Genomic DNA, 20314 nt, shown 5'->3' on the forward strand with positions numbered 1-20314 from the left:
CAACTGATGATGTTTTCCTTATTGCAGCAGACGATGAGACTGATCAGTAATTTTACTTACATATAAAACTGGCAACAATGTTAGGTGCAGGGTGTAGAGAGAGGATTCAAACCACTATCTACTGTTGGACTATTTTGATGCTCTACTGTAATTATTTACAAATGTTAATGGATATTTTATGGATGTTGATTTAGACATAACAAACAAATAAAACAACAACAGATTAAAATTTATTATAAAAATATAAAATAGATATACCACACTTTAAATTACAAAGTCCACCAATTAGTATTTAATAATTTCTTGCACCGCTTGTAAACAGCGCCATTTGGTAGGCAAGTAGAAAGGCTCGTAGACATGAGGGAACGGAGTATCGAAGCCTGTAACTCTCTGCACGGGAGCCTCCAAGTGTAAGAAACAGGCCTCCTGCACACATCAAATTAACTTTTAACTCTATAATATTTCAAAACTTTTGTTTATGTTACTCTAAATGTAATAATTTGTTGATAAAAATATTCAAGGATTATTAACAAGTTCATACATTGCAGTAGTAGACTATTTTAACATTTCCATAATAAAACTAATACCATAATAGTAACTGCCAGCCATACTCGTTATTGAAAATGTTAAATATCTATGATCAATTTATAGTTAGTAATTATTCAAATTTACACCAAGTGTCGTAAAAGTCCTAACCCCACACATTGAATGCATGTAAAAAGAGTTTTCTGCATGGAAGCTGTCTTCCCACATCAGTGTGTAATTGCTCAGGATTGAAGCTTATTGTGACAATATTAATAGTTTTAGTTAAAGAGAATGTTAATTCATTACATGTAAAAAAGAGTTGTCTGCATGCAAGCTATTTCCTGCATTAATGTGTAATTGCTTAACATTAAAATTTATTATGATATTATTAATAGTTTTAGAATATAAAGTTTGTGTTAATGTGAAAATTGTATACATATACTACAAATCCAGCAATAGGATCGTCTGATCCTACTATACTATATTATTTGAAGGAAATCTAAAATATTCTGATGAGTCAATAATTTAACCTTAAATCATCAATGGTCTCATAAAAGTGACAATTAAAGTAGGTAGATGTTCAATAATTTGAGCAAGATAAATTATTTCCCTATATTTTGGTAACAAATTATAACACCTTTATAAAGAATTTATTATTTTTGTATAGCTGTATTTCTTCAGACAGTTTTCTGTTCTAATTGATAAAATGCATTTTACCTGTATTAAGTCTATAGGTTTTAATTTGTTTACACCGATCATTAAACTTATCTCATCCTGTTATCATCCTACTAGCCTACTACTACAAGTAGATATAGCAGTGGACTTGTAATCTGTTTGCTGTGGAGTAGACCATGGTTCAAAATCCAGTGTCTTCCTAAGTTATCCTTTTTGTTAGATAAGTACACTGATTTAGTTATTGATAGCCTTTCCATAAAAAATATTAAAGAATTTTAACATAATGCAGGGCAAATTAAGACCTAACAGTAAAGGTATACTCATAGCCTTGCTAATACAAAGAAAGTTGTGATTGCTCTTAAAGATAAGTACCAGCTCTCCATGGGAGCTGAGAGAGATAGGTTTTTCTCTGCACAAGTGAATGCCAAAACAATATATCGCAAACAGGTTTATTTAGACAAAAGGCAAGCTAATATAAGGAAAATCGTAAGTGCTACTAATCCATGCAAGTCTGATTGGAGTTCCAAACCATTGCTTAACTGTTCTGCCAGCCCAGAAAAATTCAATAAGTACCTTCTGGATGAGATTGACCAGTTCGTAGGTAGTTATGTAACTACCTAGAGAGTAATAGTTTTCTGTGTAAAAGTCAGTATGGTTTTCGCTATGGCCATAGTACAGTTGAGGCTGCCTCTAATATGGTTGAGCAGATCCTGGGGGCTTTGGATGGGTCACAGAGTATGCTGGTGTATTCTGTGACCTCTCCAAGGCCTTTGACTGTATAAATCATTCCTTACTTGTTAGTAAACTAAAATTTTATGGGATTTTGGGCAACTCTTTGGCATGGTTTCAATCTTTTCTTCATGGTAGAAAGCAAAGAACGCTAATCAACAATAATGGCATAAAAAGTATATCATCATAGGTGAATATATGTACTTGTGTACCACAGGGGTCCATTCTGGGCCCTTTGTTGTTCATTATCTTTATAAATGACATGCCACATAATATTAGAAATGACCTGATTTTGTATGCTGATGACACAACATCTCTGGTAAAATGTAACAGGGAGCAAGATTTAAAATTAGAAATAATTAATTCCTAATAGACTTAGAAAAATGGTTTACTTGTAATGGGCTCGCATTAAACAGTGATAAGACACAAATTGTAAAATTTCAGACTGTACAAAATAGGGCTATGTCCAATTTTAATATAGATTTTAAGAACTCAGTGATTGTTACAGTAAATACCACTAAGTTTTTGGGGCTAGTTATTGATAAAAATCTTTCTTGGAGACCACACATAGAACTGTGAAATAAAAAACTGAGCTCAGCTCGCTACCAAATGTACACATTGAGAGAGCTGGTTGATATTAAGACTAGACTCATAGTTTATTTATTATGCTTGCTTTTATTCATTGGCACAATATGGGATCCAAGTGTGGGGATGTAGTTCAGGTATTTTCTCTGTTTTTAAAGCTCAAAAGAGATATATTAGAACCATGCTATTTTTGAATCAGAGAGCTTCATGTAAAGATATTTTTAGAGATATGAAAATATTGACCATTCCATCATTGTATATCTATAGCTGTTTAATATTTATTCATAATCGCCCAAATTCAGAAAATATAATTCATCATAAACATCAGTATGGCACCCGTTTTAAAGACAATCTGCAATTTACTCTTCACAAATTAACATTATTTGAAAGCTCTCCAAATTATATGGGAATTAAATTTTACAACAAATTACCTCTACATGTAAAGCAGCTAACAGTGTTCAGTTTTAAAAAATCAGTGAAAAGCTTACTAATTAATAAGGCCTATTATAATATTTCTGAATTCTTGCAGGACAATCTGCAGCTTGTGTAGTTTTAGTGAATTTGACAAATACATTGTTAATGTATGAAATGTTGTACACTGTTTTTACCATATAGTATGTATTATTGACGAGCAACCTATTCACACAACATGTATAGTTCTATAACTGTGGATGTTATGTTGCAATAAATTTCTTGATTCTTGATTCGTAGATTGTGTGTCTACTAATAATGCTATTGAAGACTCAAGTCTCCTACCAAATAACATAAGGCAATGCATAAACAGAATTTTCTTTTAGGATACCTGTCAGTTCTAAGCAGATACATAGAATAATTTTTAATTTTAAGAACTCTCACAGCCCTGAAATTTATGGCACAACTGTTACAGCTATGAAACATGTAGCAGACATTCTTGCAGCTCCACTTGCCACAGTAATTAACTCCTTTCTGGTGCAAGGTATCTTTCCGAAGTTGCTAAAGATATCTCTCACTGTACCAGTCTTCAAAAAGGGGTGATCCTGAGCTGCTTTCTAGCTACAGGCCAATCTCACTGATTCCCACCATAGCTTAAGTTTTTGAGACCGTTGTTAAGGATCAGCTGATTGATTGTTTTGAAAATAACAACCTTTTTTCAGATGATCAACATGGGTTCAGAAGGGGCAAATCCACATTTTCTGCTGCCTTAGGCTGGTCACAAGTGTCCTTGAAGCTTTTGAGAGGAACAACTCCACAGTGGTGGTTCTTGCAGACTTAAGCAAGGCGTTCAATTGTACCTCACACTCCATTATGCTAGGCAAGCTCAGGAGTTATGATCTTACCCATCGGGTGATTCAACTTCTACAATCGTGCCTTCAAGACTGCATACTGGTATTGTCAATAACCTCTTCACCTCTGCCTGTTATGCATGGTGTGCCGCAAAGATCCATCCTAGGCCCTGTACTATTCTTGTTTGCAATAAATGATATTAGCCTGTTGAGTGACACTATCTTGTTTGCCAATGATACTTCAATGTATTGTGAGGGAAGAAAGTGAGTGCCACTGCAGATGCATTTTTCAAGGGCCAAGGAATAGTTTCAGAATAATAAGCTGTAGAATATATATATATATATATACATACATTTTTTTAAAGTTTATATATATATATATATACTTTTTTGAGCATATATGTTTATCAGTAACTGGTCTTGCAACGAATATATAAAAAACACAAGTAATTGAATTTAAATTATCAAACTGAAACTTGCCAAAAACTAAACTAGACAAGAAAAATAATGATATACAGAACTCTATACTATTTCTTAAGGTTGAAATAGACAGTAAGTTAAATCGCTAATCCAATATAGAAAATCTGTCAAAAATATTATTTTCAATAATATTTTCTCTAAGAGTTTTTAGTCAGTTAGCCACTATAAATACATAACTCACTGTTTATCACAGTTATTTTGTTTCTATCTTAAATTATGGAATAAAAAACAACCAAAAACGCAGTCAGATTTCTCCCGAAGGTCTCACCTTGGCCTTATGCAAGGAAATATTTATTGATCTCAAAATTCTAAAATTGTATAATGATATATTTATTGTGGGACAATATAACCACAGCCATAACATAAGAAAAACTAACATAATTAAACCTGTGCTACATCTGCTCAAACTTTTTTAATCATCTCCACAGTGTATTGGACCAAAAATACACAATAAAACACAGAAGAAAAATTAACAAATCTGATACAAAATTTAGAATATTTTAGTATGTACATGTCTGTACATTTTCTCTCTTTTTAGTGTATTTGTGCATAACAAAATAATTTAGATATCATATTAAAACATATACAACTTTGTAAATTTTATTATAAGACCATGATTAACAAGCCATCAGTCATGTACATGATGTGATGTGATACTTTAAAATAAATACATTTATAAAAAACCATTCCTACATGGGAATGAAACTCTACAACCAACTGCCGGCAAACATCCAGTTCAAAAGAGGCAAGGACCTAAAGATGGCTTTACACCCATGGATCCTGGACCAACCTTATTACTCAATAGAAGAGTTCTTACAAAGGACATTTTAAACTCTTAGTGAAATATTTTTATATAAATCTATATACTCAGCTGAATCCTATTTCTGTGATACTTGATGCTCATATTAGTTGTTTTACTCTAAGCTTAATAAATATGTTATAAAGATTACAAAGTTCCTAAGGTTAAAGGTCAGTTCTAGCTTGGTTTTTCATAGGATAATGAAGCTACTGAAGTGTTCATTTTATTTTTCAAAAGAGATTCTTGACCAGAATAACCAGTTTTTGTAGATCCTGGCTCATTTCCAAGTCAGCTCAGAGACCAATGAGTGGACAGTGTTAACAATGATCGTTCCAGCTTACGACAGAAGAGAACTGGTTGTCAGAGTTTTTTTTACATATTTTATGCAGTTGCCCTTCTTTTATCTGCAGTCTTGGTTCAAAACACAGACAATTTTTTGCTCACTTTTCAAAACCGATTTATGCCACTACTAATGACTTCTGCAATTGATGGTTTCTGGCTTTGTCCACAATACATTATGTCACAGCCTCTCTTTGTTCATTTCAGAACCACCATGAACCTCCAAAAGGGTTTCCTAATTGGCATAGATCTTCACATTTTGTACTTTTCAATCTAAACAAGGACGAGTTTTGCTACTTGCCCACCATCATGCACTGCAACGTTCAATAATCCCAGACACATCTTTGGCACAAAGTGCAAACAAAGCGATCTATGACAGAGAACCAAGGAAGTACTGACATATAGTATAAAACACCAGTTACTAGTGCAACGTAAAGTTGTTATAGAAAGGCTTCATATGCAATATTAAGGCAAACAACAGAATAAAACAGGAACAATATAACAATGTGTAACATTATGTCTTTAGCACACTTTTACACAATCACTATGAAAGTAATATCATGTCAAAAACTGATATGATGCTGATCAGGTATGGGTACATTTGGGGAAAAGCAATTGGTGGAAGGAGGATTCTGAATTCCCCGAGAGGGCTTAATCAAATTATTATCTACCTTCACTATCTGAAACAAAGTACTATTCTGTATATAGAATATAGCATAATAAGCATGATCCTGTGGTAAAAAAAGTAATAAATAAAAAGAGGCCTGTTCCTTTGATCACTCAAAATGGCCTTAACCTTATGGCTCAACAAGATTGTATACCAGAAAACAAAAAAGACTGGTAATGTGGTAGTCATGGAACAATATCGTCGTCTTCGGAATAAAGTAAAGCAAAGTCTTTACAACTCCAAACTTAGATACATAAACACATTATTTGACAACAGGAAACGCCAGTCTTCAAACGATATGTTGCACAATATAAGTAAATTGGGTTTTGATAAGGAGCGTTTATCCTCCCCAATCAGCATCTCTTTAAATGAATTGAATGATTACTTTCATCATTACCATATTATATCATATTACCATCATCACCAAAACAAAAGTGAAGCAATGCAAAATTATCCATCCCACCTTACAGAAACAGTCTCGTGCAGAGCATATTCCACAATTTCAGTAAACTACTATTACAGATAGATACTTTTAAAGCTATTCACCGAATACAATATCAATACAAATATCAAATGTTACAGGAAATGATAATATTTTCAATTATTCTCTTTGCTATTCTTCCTGTACTTCCACATATTTTTAATCTGTTGTTGAGCTCTGATATTTTCCCCAATAAAATGGAAGTTAGCCCTTGTCCAACCTTTAAACAAGATCTCATCCCCTTCACTCCCACAGGACTACAGAGTGATAAGTATTCTCCTTGCCCTCTCTTAAAGGACTAGAAAGGATAATACACTGTCAAATAAGTGAATTCTTACTGTACCACAATATTCTCAATATGTATCAATCTGGCTTCCGTCGTTATCATAATACAGAGACTGCGCTGATACGGATAATTGATGATACTTGGCTTGCCATGGATCAAAGACAGTGCACTATTTTTGTTTTGTTCGATTATTCAAAAGCTTTTGATCCAGTTGACCACACCGTATTATTAGCCAAATTAAAACATTTAGGTTTTTCTCGGAGTCGGTTACTTCTTGGATGAGATCTTATCTTGGTAGATGGCAGTATGTTGGTACTGAGTACCATATTTGATTGGAAAACTGTTATTGTGGTGTACCACAAGGATTTATACTTAGACCGTTACTATTTGCTTTATATATGAACGACATAAGTACTGTACTAACATTTACTAGGTTTCACTCATACGCTGATGACTTTCAAATCTATGCTCAGAGTAAGGAAAGTGAATTGAACGAAAACATTGATAGTATCAATGAAGTATTTAAACAAGTAATAAAATGGACAGAAACTCATGGACTTAAACTTAACTTGGATAAAACAAAACCTAAAAATTGCTCACTCTCGACTACAGAACATAATTGACATTAACAATGTACAGAAAATAACATTGAATGGAATATCGATACCACTGTAGTAGTGTTAGAAGTTTAGGACTTACTATTAACTCCACGATGGACTGGTCCGAGCATGTAGCAGGTATTTGTAAAAAAGTCTTTTTTGTTATGCACTCATTGAAGGAAATGCAACGCTTTTTATCGTTCAATATGAAATTGTTACTTCTATTTCCATACTTTTAACTACTACCACTTCGTAATTAACTAATGACATGACTTTGGTTTTGAGCAACAAACTCCAGAGAATCCAAAATTATTGCATTAGATTTTTGTTTGATTTGTGAAAATATGACTATATTACCTCTTACTATATTCACATATCAACATTAAAATTAAATGATTTGAGAAACATTAAAATTTTGTATATGTTACATTTAATTTTTAAAAGTGGGTTTTCATTTTATTTTGTCACAACTCTACTCACAAACAGAACTGTAAGTGTGTTCCGTGTATAAAAAACACAATTGCTTACCAGGAACTTTATAAAAACATAGAAATCATAAGTTCACATACAAATCAACAAAACTAAAGATTATACCAAAATTAATAAATAAATATTAAAGTAATTATTTCACGTTAAGGACTTAAGTCAATCGTTAAGAACTTAAGTTTTATATAGATGATTTCTTTTCAAGTTTTCACAAATATGACAAGTAGTGATTCATAGCCAACTCACAACTCATTAGTTCCAACACATAATTAATTTCCTCAAACTCACCAATAATACCTGTAGTGGGGGTATACAGACTGCTGAGCTAAGTGTGCCACAGCTGAGTGTGAGTGACCTGATACCTGCTGTCTCAACAGTCTTGACCTACGTGTGTCACCAGCTGAGTATGCAACACATTGCCTACCACTAAGGGAACTGCAACCTACGACTTCTGGTAATCTCTATACCAGAGCATAATTCTATATCTTCACAATCTCCCAATTATATTATATATCATATATATAATTTTTTAACAAATTTCATTATATAAGACAATGGGAACAAGTCAAACCAGGCTTAAAAAACTGTCAACACTTTTTATAAAATTCACCAATAGGAATCAGTCAAACCAGGCTCAAAAACCTGTTTACACTTTTTATAAAACTCGACAATAGGAATCAGTGTCAGCAGTAGCACACAGTATCAATCCGACCTGGATTCCGTGTCAGCAGTGCTGACACACCACAACACTTCTCATTTAACTACAGCTGCTCCACAATGTTCCAAGTAACTCTGTTGACAACCATTCCACATTTATAGTTAGTTACTGCTATTTGTCAATATATGTGTTTTATAATAACAGTCTTACTTTAATGAATTAAGTACAACTTGTGGAGACTGTGGAATTTAAAATGCCAATTTACCCTTGGTTTGTACAATAGGGGTCAGATAAAAAAGGCACTTTTTGCAATGGCAATTGTAAAAAAAGGTAGGTACCATGCAAACTGTGTCAACTTATCAAGTAAGGAATTGAAAGATTTCTTTAAAAAGACTCTGCAAACTGGATTTTGTAAAAAATGCAACACCTCACAGATATGTAGCCCGACAACGCAGCCCTAACTCTTCAATTCAAGAACTCGAACAAAGCATTAAAGAACTCAACCCAGAAAATACTGACAACTTACTTGTTGCTGCTAAAACTGGTTCTACATTGTTGAATGAGAACAAAGCTGGGGAGAAAAATATATGACCATCATGGAAAAACTTCAAGAAAAAAATGCTGAACTGGAATCACTAAGAGTCAGGGTAAAAGAAAACCTCCTCAAGGTGCTAAGTATTTTTGAAGACCATAAGCAAGCAGAACTTCTCAATAAATATGAATTAAAAATAACTGAGCTTGATAGAGAAAATGTACAGTTGAAAATAAAACTGGACAAAATGTGAGTCACAAAGAGAAAAAGTTGATAAATAACGCTGAAACCTAAACAGAACATATAAATAATTAAATAAATTCAACTCTTCCTTTTCTTTCCACAAAAACAAGTCTTCTAAGGAAAATTTAGAATTATTTGAAGAAAAACTCAAAATATTGGAGCAGAGGTGAAAAATCTGACAGACAAGGAGGACAAAATATCTGTAAAAACAGTAAGAAAAAGGAATACTACACCCTGCTGTACTCCTCTCAAAAGCCTCTTGGAGGAACAAATAGCGCCAAGAAAACACACAACAAATTTAGTGTTTCATACAAGATCAAAAGATGAAAACCTCAAATCCCAATCCCATAATCAATACAACCATGTATGACACCAGTATATATCCTCAACAGACTTCTGAAACCAATAAGCAATCAATGCCCGTGATTCCTAGTACAGACAAACTACCCCCTATTTCTGCTGAACTCTGAAATAAAAATGAAATAATTGAAGAATTTTAAAATAAAAATTTAGACAATAACATAACCACACCTAACCAAAATCAGTCTGGGAAAACCAGTCATGTTCTGACAATAAAACTCTCGACCAAAGCAACAACAGGATGAATCAGACAAACTCAGACTATAAAAACTGCACACTCAGGCAATAACTGGGAGAATCAGTCAAACTCAGACTAAAAAACTCCTGCAGCAAAATACACAAGAAATTTCAAATAAAATTAATAGACTTCAACATCTAGTTGAAAATTTTAAGCCAAACATACTAATTCTGACAGAGCATGGTCTTCAACGAGATCAAATAGAAAACACCATCATAATCACAGGATACTGTCTTAAGGCCCACTTCTGCAGAACAGAACATAGGAAGGGTGGAGTTGCTTTTTATGTAGACAAAAACCTTGAGAGACACAGAAGAACTTAATGCAGTTCAGTTCTGCAGAGAGTTTATTTTTGAGGCTCTTCTGATAAAAGTCAGGCTTAAATAAACAATTATCCACATACTAGGTACATACAGATCCCCAGTGGAGATTTTGACTCAGCGCTAGACATACTGTCCAATATAATCACTAGGACAAAAGCAGACAACTATCCTCTGGTCATAATAAGGGACACAAATGTTGACATTTTAAATCCTGACGGAAGTATTTTATTAGATGAGATTCCGGCCTTTCATAACAGCGAGAGGGTACAACTTGAATTGACTAGAACTCAGAGACTAGAATTACCCCAACTACAAAATCCTCTATTGACTGGATTTGCTCTAATATAGATATTGAGAAGCTTGACACAGAGGTTATCCATGCTGGCATCTCAGACCATACTGCCCAAAGCTGTAGGATCAACTTTGTTGTAATACAGAGTAATCCTCTTAGAATGAGTCGTTGCCTCAGAAGAAAAAAATCTTCAAAAGCTGAAATGCATACTTGGTGAAGAGAACTGGTCAAACATTCTACAAACTGAAAATGCTGACGAAGCTTTTAAAAGACTAAGCAATACTATAAGATTTGGATGCAGCATGCCCATAGAGGAAATTTAAAACACGCAAAAAACTAAAACCCAAATACTTTGCTAACATGAAGCCAATAAATTGAAAGACAGATACCTGACAGCCCTTTGTAAATATGAAGTGACAGGATTTATTGATGACAAGGAAGAATCAATGAGATGTAAAAAATATTACCTACGACTGAAACTCCTCAGAAAACAAGTAACTTCAGACCATATCGCTCATGCTGACAATAAATCCAAGGCTATGTGGGAAGTCAAACACAACATAGTCCAAGAAAGAAAAATCAGTGAACAAAATAAAGCTAGAAGTTAATGAAAAAATAATTTACAACTCTGTAGTAGTAGGAGATCATCTAAATTATCACTTTGTAAACGTAGCAGAAAAAACAATAGGATACTAAGGACTATTTCACCACCTGTACAGCCAGCACTTCAACAGCTCAAACACTTTTGAAAAACAAATGAGAATGAAGTCTAAACAATCATTAACAACCTAAAATAAAAAATCACATCTGATTTAGATGAGATTTCTCCAAAAATTCTCAAATTTTGCTCTGAAGAACTTGCACTGCCCGTCGTCGACATATTCAATAAGTCTTTTAGAGATAGTGAATTTCCTTCAGCCCTAAAACTTGTAAAAAGTACATTCGAAATATAAAAATGGAAGCCACTTAGATCCCAGTAATTATAGACCTATGTCTCTTGTATCTACTCTCTCAAAATTGTACAAAAGGATCGTTCTCAGAAGATACCTGGACCATTGCGAAGAACATAATTGCTGACAAACTGTCAACATGCCTTTACTAAAGGAAGGTCTACCACCATTGCAATAATAAAAATGGTAGAGTCTATTACAGATAGTATTGAAGAAGGGAATTTAAAAACTGGAATATTCATAGACTTAGTAAAGCTTTTGACTGTCTCAGCCATGATCTCATAATCCGGAAACTGAACAACTTGGAAATAGCAGGATCAGTAAAACATTGGTTTCAAAGTTACCTAGAAGGACGTAAACAACTGGTTGAGCTAAGACAAACGGAAAATGGAATATGTAATTATGTAAAATCCACTTTCCTACCTGTAAGCCGAGGTGTTCCGCAAGAAACCGTTCTTGGACCAGTACTCTTCGTCCTCTTTACTAATGACTTGCCTTAATACACTGGAGATGCATGCTTAATCTTGATGTACGCTGACAAAACAACCCTTGTATTTAGTGAAACCTCAACTGAAAATCTGGCAATCACATTCTACAAATCCTCAACAAGGCCTACCGGTACTGTCATAACAACAACTTAGCAGTAATCCCCACCAAAATTGCCCAAATAGCTTTTGAGAGGAGATCCGAATATGTGTCATGTATACCAGAGGTCGTAATGAATGATTAGGTTAAGTTTTTTGGGCATAACTCTTGATAAAAACCTATCCTGGACTTTTCATGTAGACATACTCTGTACAAAGTTGAGTCCCAGCCTCTTTGCAATAAACAAAATCAAAGCTTCCACTGACAAAACAACTACAAGAGCTGCTTATTTCGTTTGATTTGAGGCTCACATGTGATACAGTTTAGTAGCATGAAATGAAATGAAATGAAATGAAATGAAAAATGCCTTTATTTACAGAGGCGAAGTTAGGACTTAAAAGTCCTCTCTACCACTTAACCTCCAAAAAAAAACAAACAAAGTAAAATATTATCATACCTATTACAACATTGTAATTGACACTTAAACTAAATCACTTTAATAATTAATTACATATTGGATGTAACATAATAATGTATATATATATAAATTATAATTAAAATTAACCATTTAGATTAAACTCTAACATAAATCTCTTTACAGGCAACTAATAAAACTATCCTATCCTAATCAGCTTTCATTCCCCATCCATGGGGAGGAAGCTCAAGCAAGCCAGGGTTTAAAATAAAAACTTGCATTTAGAACACTTGCAGAACTTCAACCACTTGATAGCTGTACAGAAGCCTTAAGATCCTCACTATTGTATCACTACACATCCAAGGAACTGTAATACACACAGTAAGAGACAGCCTAAAAAAGCGGGGTTAAAATTAAAAAAGGTTTGAATCTGTCTCAAATTTCTTTTACTTGCTGAAAATGACAGTCTATTAATTCTGTGACATTAGCATTTAAAATAATCATAACATTTTTCTTCAGCAGAATTTTCAAAGTGTATTGCTTCAACATTTATCACGAAATTTTCCTCTTCCTTTGTCTCAAAATCTACAGGTACTTCTAAAGCAGTGTCTAAGTCTAGCAATTTCTAAATAAATGTACTTTATACTTCCCGGATATACTCGTATATAATATTCCCTCATTTAAACACAGCATTTTGTATTTTTCAACTTAAAAAAATCTTCTGACATTGCAGAATGAAATTTCTCAAATTCATTTCATCTACAGATCTGGCCAAATAAATGCTATCCTAATTATAACAAAAATAATGTTATCAAATTTATAGAATGATTTGTTATGAGGCCTTCTGTATCTGCTTTTACTTCCTTTGTTCAAATACAGTTTCTTTTAACTGTTTGTAAAGCTGAAATAATTTGGGGCAAGTTTTGTGCATTGGGAGCTACTGCGAAATTAGTGCTAAATCATAAAACACATTTTTTACTTTCAAACTCCATCTGGTGTCACAAGCTCTGTGTAGTAATTCTTTAATTTTATTTAAAGGTAAACTCCATTTCTCTGGGCTCCTGCTAAAAAAAAATGTAAGGTTGGTTAGCACAGTCGAAAAAAGTTACAACTTATTTGCTAACTGTATGAACACTGACCAAGTTCGGACACCAAGCGGACATTCCAGCACATGGCAAATATAACGTATTTATATATTACAAATCTAATAAAATGAAGAAATGGATTCATGTCAAAGCTTAAGTTTTTTCATTGTAGCAGTCACAGGAACTCATCCAAGGTATACATCTAATTTTCCAAAAGGTAATATGGTAGTTCCTTCTTGGGAATGTTTCTTATCAAACCCTGAAGATTACATGGTTACAAGTTCTTCAGTTTATGCCCTATTTTCAAAACTGGAGGATGTATCTTCCTGCATGCCTGGTATTGTAGTTGTGAACATTATGGTTTGTTTCAAGGTTGAGTTTGTCAACATTAAGAACTATCTGAAGGATGTAGAGGCTAGTAACTGTCAGAATGCCAAGTGTTTTGAATGCCTGTTTACAGCTTTCTCCTTGATGAAGGTCAGCTAGCGCCCTTATAGCTGTTTTTTATTTTTTTTTATTAAGAGTCTGTTGAGATTACCGGCTGATGAGCCACCTCATGCTGTAATCCCATATCTGGCTTTGAACTTATCGAACACAAGGGCTATATCAGAAGACAAATTCAGAGAAGATGACCATTTTAATGAATAGTTTCAAGGCTTTAGATCTTAGAGTAACAACCTTGGAATGTTTCCCTTCCTATCAAGAAATAAGAGTATCCTTACCTGGAAGTGAAAATAAGTTTGACAACTTTCAATATATAAATATCAGTATCCTACATGCACTATGAATCTCAACACTGTTGAGGATTCTCACATTTCACTCACAACTTTAAATTAAATTAAAATAAATTTCCAATTTCTGCAAATACTACTGAAAGCTGATTTTCTGAAAAAACAGAACTTTTTAATGAGAAAATTTATGACTTCATTAGTCACTGTACTTCAAAAAATATGTTTCAAACCGCAAGTTTCCCTTTCATCGCCCACACTGTAACAAGAAATTGTATGCAGGGAACAAACAACACCATTTCTGCCTCTAAAATTGTCTCTAACATGGAAGTATAGAGGACAATGTTTTATAGAGGAGGGTCAGAAGAAAAAAGGGATTATCAATTTTGTCAAAAAAGAGTTAATTTGCAGGACTTTCACAAATTAAACAGAAAAATGGCAAGAATTTGACGATATTACATCAAAATGTGGACAGAGTGGGGAATAAAATGGAAAAGTCAAATCAATTTCTTTTTCCTCTCCAACCTGACATTCTAGTAATCACAGAGCATGGGCAAAACAAAGAGAATATTTTAAACACGAGATTTCTGAACTACACAATTGTTTCTGTGTTTAGCAGGATAAACACATCAAAGAGAGGAGTTGCTGTATACAGGCATAGCGGTCTTCCCAATGAAGTAAATAACTGAGATATTGAGAATTTTAGCATTCTCTTGGTATGTGACGTGTCTGCAGTTGCAATCAAAGTTAATAAGAAGACACAACTGTACGTGCTGGGTTTTTATAGACCTTCCAGGCAAAATAAAGTCTTTTTATGTTTCTCTCCAGACACTCACATCCATCATTAAATAATGGCCTACTCAATGTCATAAACTAGTTGGAGATTTCAATGTTGATTGCGTAAAAACTTCTAACGATCCAAAGACACTAAATGAGCTTCTGATAAGGTTTTATATTGAAAGGATTTTGCTGCCGCCTACAAGAATTACTTGTGACACAAGTTTTTCTATCAATATAGTTTGCATAACCTCAGCCTTTAAGGATGATATTAATGTTCAGATCATTCCTACAGCTATTTCAGATCACACGGGACAATTTTGCAGTTTTGAATTTGAAGCAACCATAACTGTACCAACTTCATCCACACAATGGCACTACAAAGATGAGAGTTTGAGGATTCTGTACATGCTTCTTGCTACTCAAGACTGGACAGAGGTTTATGAGGCAGCCCTGGCAGCAGAAGCTTATGATGACTTTCTTTATATATTGAGAGCATCCCTTAAAGAAGCATACCTTTTGAGAAAATCTTGTGACAGACCCGTCTCTTCAGTAAAACACATTCAAGTATGATGCTAAAGCAAGAAATCTGAAAGAGCAATTTCTGCAGGCCCCAAGACAAGCAACTGTTTTAAAGCCTATAAGAAGATAAGATGAGGGAAAATCCCCTTAAAAACCTTCTTATGACTTGAAGCTAATGGTTTTAAGATGAGAAAAGCAAGTACTGACTATCTTAACAGATCTGTCAATGAAAACCAAGCTATCTGGACCCTGGTAAACAAACAAAGGAGAAAGAAACCCTCCAATATCTCAGATATAGACCATATCACAATTTTCAATTAAAAATTTGAGGACGCAACAGAAATTGCTAATAGAAAGTAAGAAAAATATTTCCTCTCAATATCAGGTATAGCACTAACTGTTCTACAAATCTTCCTCTGAATTCTTTGTTTGAAGTTTGTTTTTATGACGATGGAAGGATTGTGAAGGAAACAGGATTTTTCCGGATATTTGCCATCGTTCAGTGGTACAAAAAATCAGTGACACTTCCTCAAAGAAAATTCAGAACAATAAGAAAAATGAAATCCAAACCCTCTGTCGATCTAGAGTACAATGATTGTTAAACACTGCATGGAGGAATTAATTCCACCCTTACTTTAATCATAAGTGATGGTTGTTTCCCAAGTAAAAAACTTCTAAGGTCATACCCTTGCATAGACAAGGAAAAATGAGTGATATGGGAAACTACAGACTGATATCAACCTTTGCGAAAATAATAGATAAGGTTGTCCTTGTAAGAATCTTTGAACATCTGAGAGCAAACAACATTGATTTAACAAGTCAACATGGGTTCCTTTGAAACAGATCAATCTCAACTGCTTTAATGGATCTAGTTGAATTGATCTTAGAGAATTGCTAACATTTTAAGACGTTGAACAGAAATATTGTCACATTCACCATTTATTGCAGTAACCAGTGCAAAGTATACTGGCATATTTCACCCTAATGCCACAGTCTCCACATCAATATTGGGTAATCATAGTCTTTGATGTTGTGAGAAAAAGATTGATTTAGAACAACAGCCAAAACTGTAAGGAAATGCAAAGACAAAATCATGCAGCTTAATGATGATCTGGTTATTTTCAATTGGTCAAGTGGTAAAAATAATATATGTAATGACTAGAATAGGTTAAAGTTGCTTTTAATCATCAGTAATTTCTGTTAATAACAACTGTGGTCTTGAAGTGTGTATTGGGGGATTAACAGTCCATTTATTGAAATGAAGAATTTTATATTGAACCAGGGTGTAAAAGTGCAATGATAGCCTTACTAAAAACGCAATGGTAGCCATACTGCATTCAGTCTAGAAGTGTTGTGGTGGGTCAGCACTGCTGACATAGTATCTAAATCAGCAGCATTGAGTTGCATATGGTGAAGCACCAGATAATGAGTTGCATTATAAGTATTAAGCCAACTGTTATTGAGATACCAGTGATGTGTGTATTGCCACTTTTGTGTTGGCAATTTATGTGACATCTATATATTCTTATTGCTGTGATGGGTTAAGCTTTACTGACAACAATAGTTATTTTTATTCACATTGATATATTTAGTTTCAATCTAGTATTATTAATAAAAGTTCAATATGAGAGAAGAATGTCAAATCTAAGTTCATAGAGTGGACTGACTTGTAAGTATTATATATTCAAATACAGTGGATTCTAGTGTGATTAACATAGGTAGTTAGGTCCATGGCACTTTATGTGTGTTGTTGATAAAGTCCAATAAATATCTTTATCTAAGACACTTAAAAGTAGACGTCTCTACTACATACAGCAAAAAACTTATTTCAATTATGAGAAAACTAAATTCATTAATTTTAAAACAGAACAAAATAATGATTATGACTTTGATATTCTTATAGACGATTCAGAGATTGAAAATGCATAAAAAATTAAATTTCTCGGAACGATCATTGATTGTCACTTGAGCTGGGATGAGCACATTAAATTTGTGCTTGGTAAAATTAGTTCTGGCTTATATGCAATTAGGCAAATGTCTTGTTTATGTACTACTAAAGTGCTAAATCAGATTTATTATGCTCATATACATTCAAATATTGCTTATGGCATAGCCATATTTTGTGCCACAACAAAGAAAAACCTAACTGACGTTTTAAAGGTGCAAAAACAAGCCATTAGAAGTATACTTAAGCATAAATTCTCAGAATCTGATAGAAATTACTTTAAAGAATTAAATAAAGGTGCAAAAACAAGCCATTAGAAGTATAATTAAGCATAAATTCTCAGAATCTGATAGAAATTGCTTTAAAGAATTAAAAATAATAACAGTTTTTGGCCTTTATATATATGAAACCATCCTATATTTTAAAAACAATCATGGCCGACAAATTAATTTAGAAAATAATGTGCACAAATATAACACACGCCATATGAATGAAATCATCAGTGATCATCATAGACTTGAAATATACACACAAAAAACTATGTATGTCGGGAAAAGATTTCTGAAAAATATTCCTCAAAGCATAAAGATGGAAAATAATATTACCAAATTTAAAATAAAAATAAAAAAATATTTGATTGATTTAGTTTTGTACTCAATAGAGGAACCAATATGTTTAGTAATTTGATATATATATATATATATATATATATATATATATATATATATATATATATAATCTATATATAAAATCGAAGAATGTAATCTATCAGTTGTTTTGCAAATTTTGTCCCAAGGACTATATTGGTTTAACGACAAATCCCTTACATATTAGGATGAATAACCATCGGTCTTCATCCAACAGAAACAACATGCATTGGCTCATAACGAAATATTTAATAATTGTTACACATTAAGAGGGATTTGTAAAGTACCAGAAGATTCTTCCAAAATTCAATTAGAAAATTTAGAACAAGCATATCAATAATTAGTCACTAAGTCAAAATTACCTTTTGGATTAAATAAGAAATGATCTGTTAAAATAGTCTAAATTAATCTAGCAAATCTAAAACAATGTATTGTCTATATTTAAATTAATTAATTTTATTTATTTTTTATGAATGTACAACTACAAAACTACAAAATTGTTAATATATTTTATTTTATTTAATTTTAAGCTGTTAGAACGCCTTTTTATATTATTAATCTAAATTTTAATTTTAATATAAAGCCCTTTTTAGTATAATATACCAAGGAGTTTATAAAATTACACTATAAATCAGAATAGAACATTTCAGCTGATTATAAAAATTCATATGTTTACTTTTAATTCTTACATTATATACACTTTTTGTACCTTTTTGAAAACGACAATATAGTCGAAATATTAAAGGATTTTTATGAAGTCTTTTTCTTCTATCGTTTATATATATATATATATATATATATATATATATATATATATATATATATATATGAGGGCCATCCGGAAAGTAGTACCCGTTTCCGCCGTGTGAGGCGCTGACGACGCGAGTAGCCGCCGGTCAAAGTCAGATCGCTTCAGTGGCTTGTCTGCCTTCTCTGCCTTCTCTGTTACAAGTTCCGTGACGCTAACATTGCCTGTGTTGTTTCTGTGGCAGTTCATAATGTTTAAAAAAATTGAAAACGCTGCCAGTTGTGAAGTGAGGGCTGTAGTAAAATTTCTCAACGCAAGAAACGTTCGACCTTGTGATATTCATCGCCAATTAAAGGAAGTGTATGGAGACAATGTGATGGAAGAGTCATCTGTTCGGCGCTGGTGTCGTAATTTCAACTTGGGGAGGGGGAACACACACGACGATGAGCGTTCAGAGAGACCATCTGTCATTACAGATCAACTGCTGAGGCCAATAGACGAATTCGTGAGGAACGATCGGCGCGACACAATTGATGACATCTGTGAACATTTCCCTAATGTTTCTCGAACAATTGTTCATGAAATTGTCAAAGACCATCTGCATTAATCAAAAATTTGTGCAAGGTGGGTCCCTCGCATGCTTACAGATGAGCATAAAACCAAGCGTATGGCTGCTGCATTCACATTTTTGGAACGTTATTCTGATGAAGCAGACACGTTCTTGAATCGCATAGTTATTGGTGATGAAACGTGGGTTTGTTATGCTTCACCTGAGAGTAAACGACAGTCAATGGAGTGGCATCATACTCATTCATCAAAGAAACCAAAAAAATTCAAGACTGTCCACCAGGAAACTTATGGCAACCATTTTCTGGGATCGATGTGGTGTACTGCTTATTGATTTTATGGCCCGTGGAGACACTATTAACGCTAATGCGTATTGTGAAACATTAAAGAAATTACGGCGGGCAATACAAAATCGACGGAGAGGTCTATTGTCTGATGGCGTCATTCTCCTCCATGACAGTGCCAGGCCTCATGCAGCAGGGATAACACAACAACTTCTGCAGCAATTCAATTGGGAAATTTTCGACCATCCACCATATAGCCCGGACTTGGCCCCTTCAGATTTTCATCTCTTTACAAAACTTAAAGAGTTTTTGGCGGGAAAAAAAATTTGACAGCGATGAAGAACTTAAAGAAGGCGTGACTACGTATTTCAATCGGCTGGTGGCGGAGGAATATGACGCTGGAATACAAAAACTCGTCACACGTTATGACAAATGCTTAAATTTGCTTGGAGATTATGTGGAAAAGTAGTTTAAGGTATGCTCTTTTCAATAAAAATGTTTA

At 33.5% G+C, this 20314-nt stretch overlaps 1 protein-coding gene across 1 annotated transcript in view; it reads right to left on the reverse strand.

The window, feature by feature from the left end:
* Positions 1-214: 214 nt before the first annotated feature.
* LOC124362918 (2-oxoisovalerate dehydrogenase subunit beta, mitochondrial) overlaps positions 215-20314 on the reverse strand; it is a 43654-nt gene continuing 23554 nt past the window's right edge. Inside the window, exon 9 of the mRNA XM_046817810.1 lies at positions 215-426. Within this exon, the coding sequence (XP_046673766.1) occupies positions 286-426 (141 nt within the window). The 3' untranslated portion in view covers positions 215-285. The remainder of the gene's footprint in view (positions 427-20314) is intronic.

The sequence above is a fragment of the Homalodisca vitripennis genome, chromosome 5 (genome assembly GCF_021130785.1).
Source record: "Homalodisca vitripennis isolate AUS2020 chromosome 5, UT_GWSS_2.1, whole genome shotgun sequence".
In the NCBI taxonomy this organism is placed as follows: domain Eukaryota; kingdom Metazoa; phylum Arthropoda; class Insecta; order Hemiptera; family Cicadellidae; genus Homalodisca; species Homalodisca vitripennis.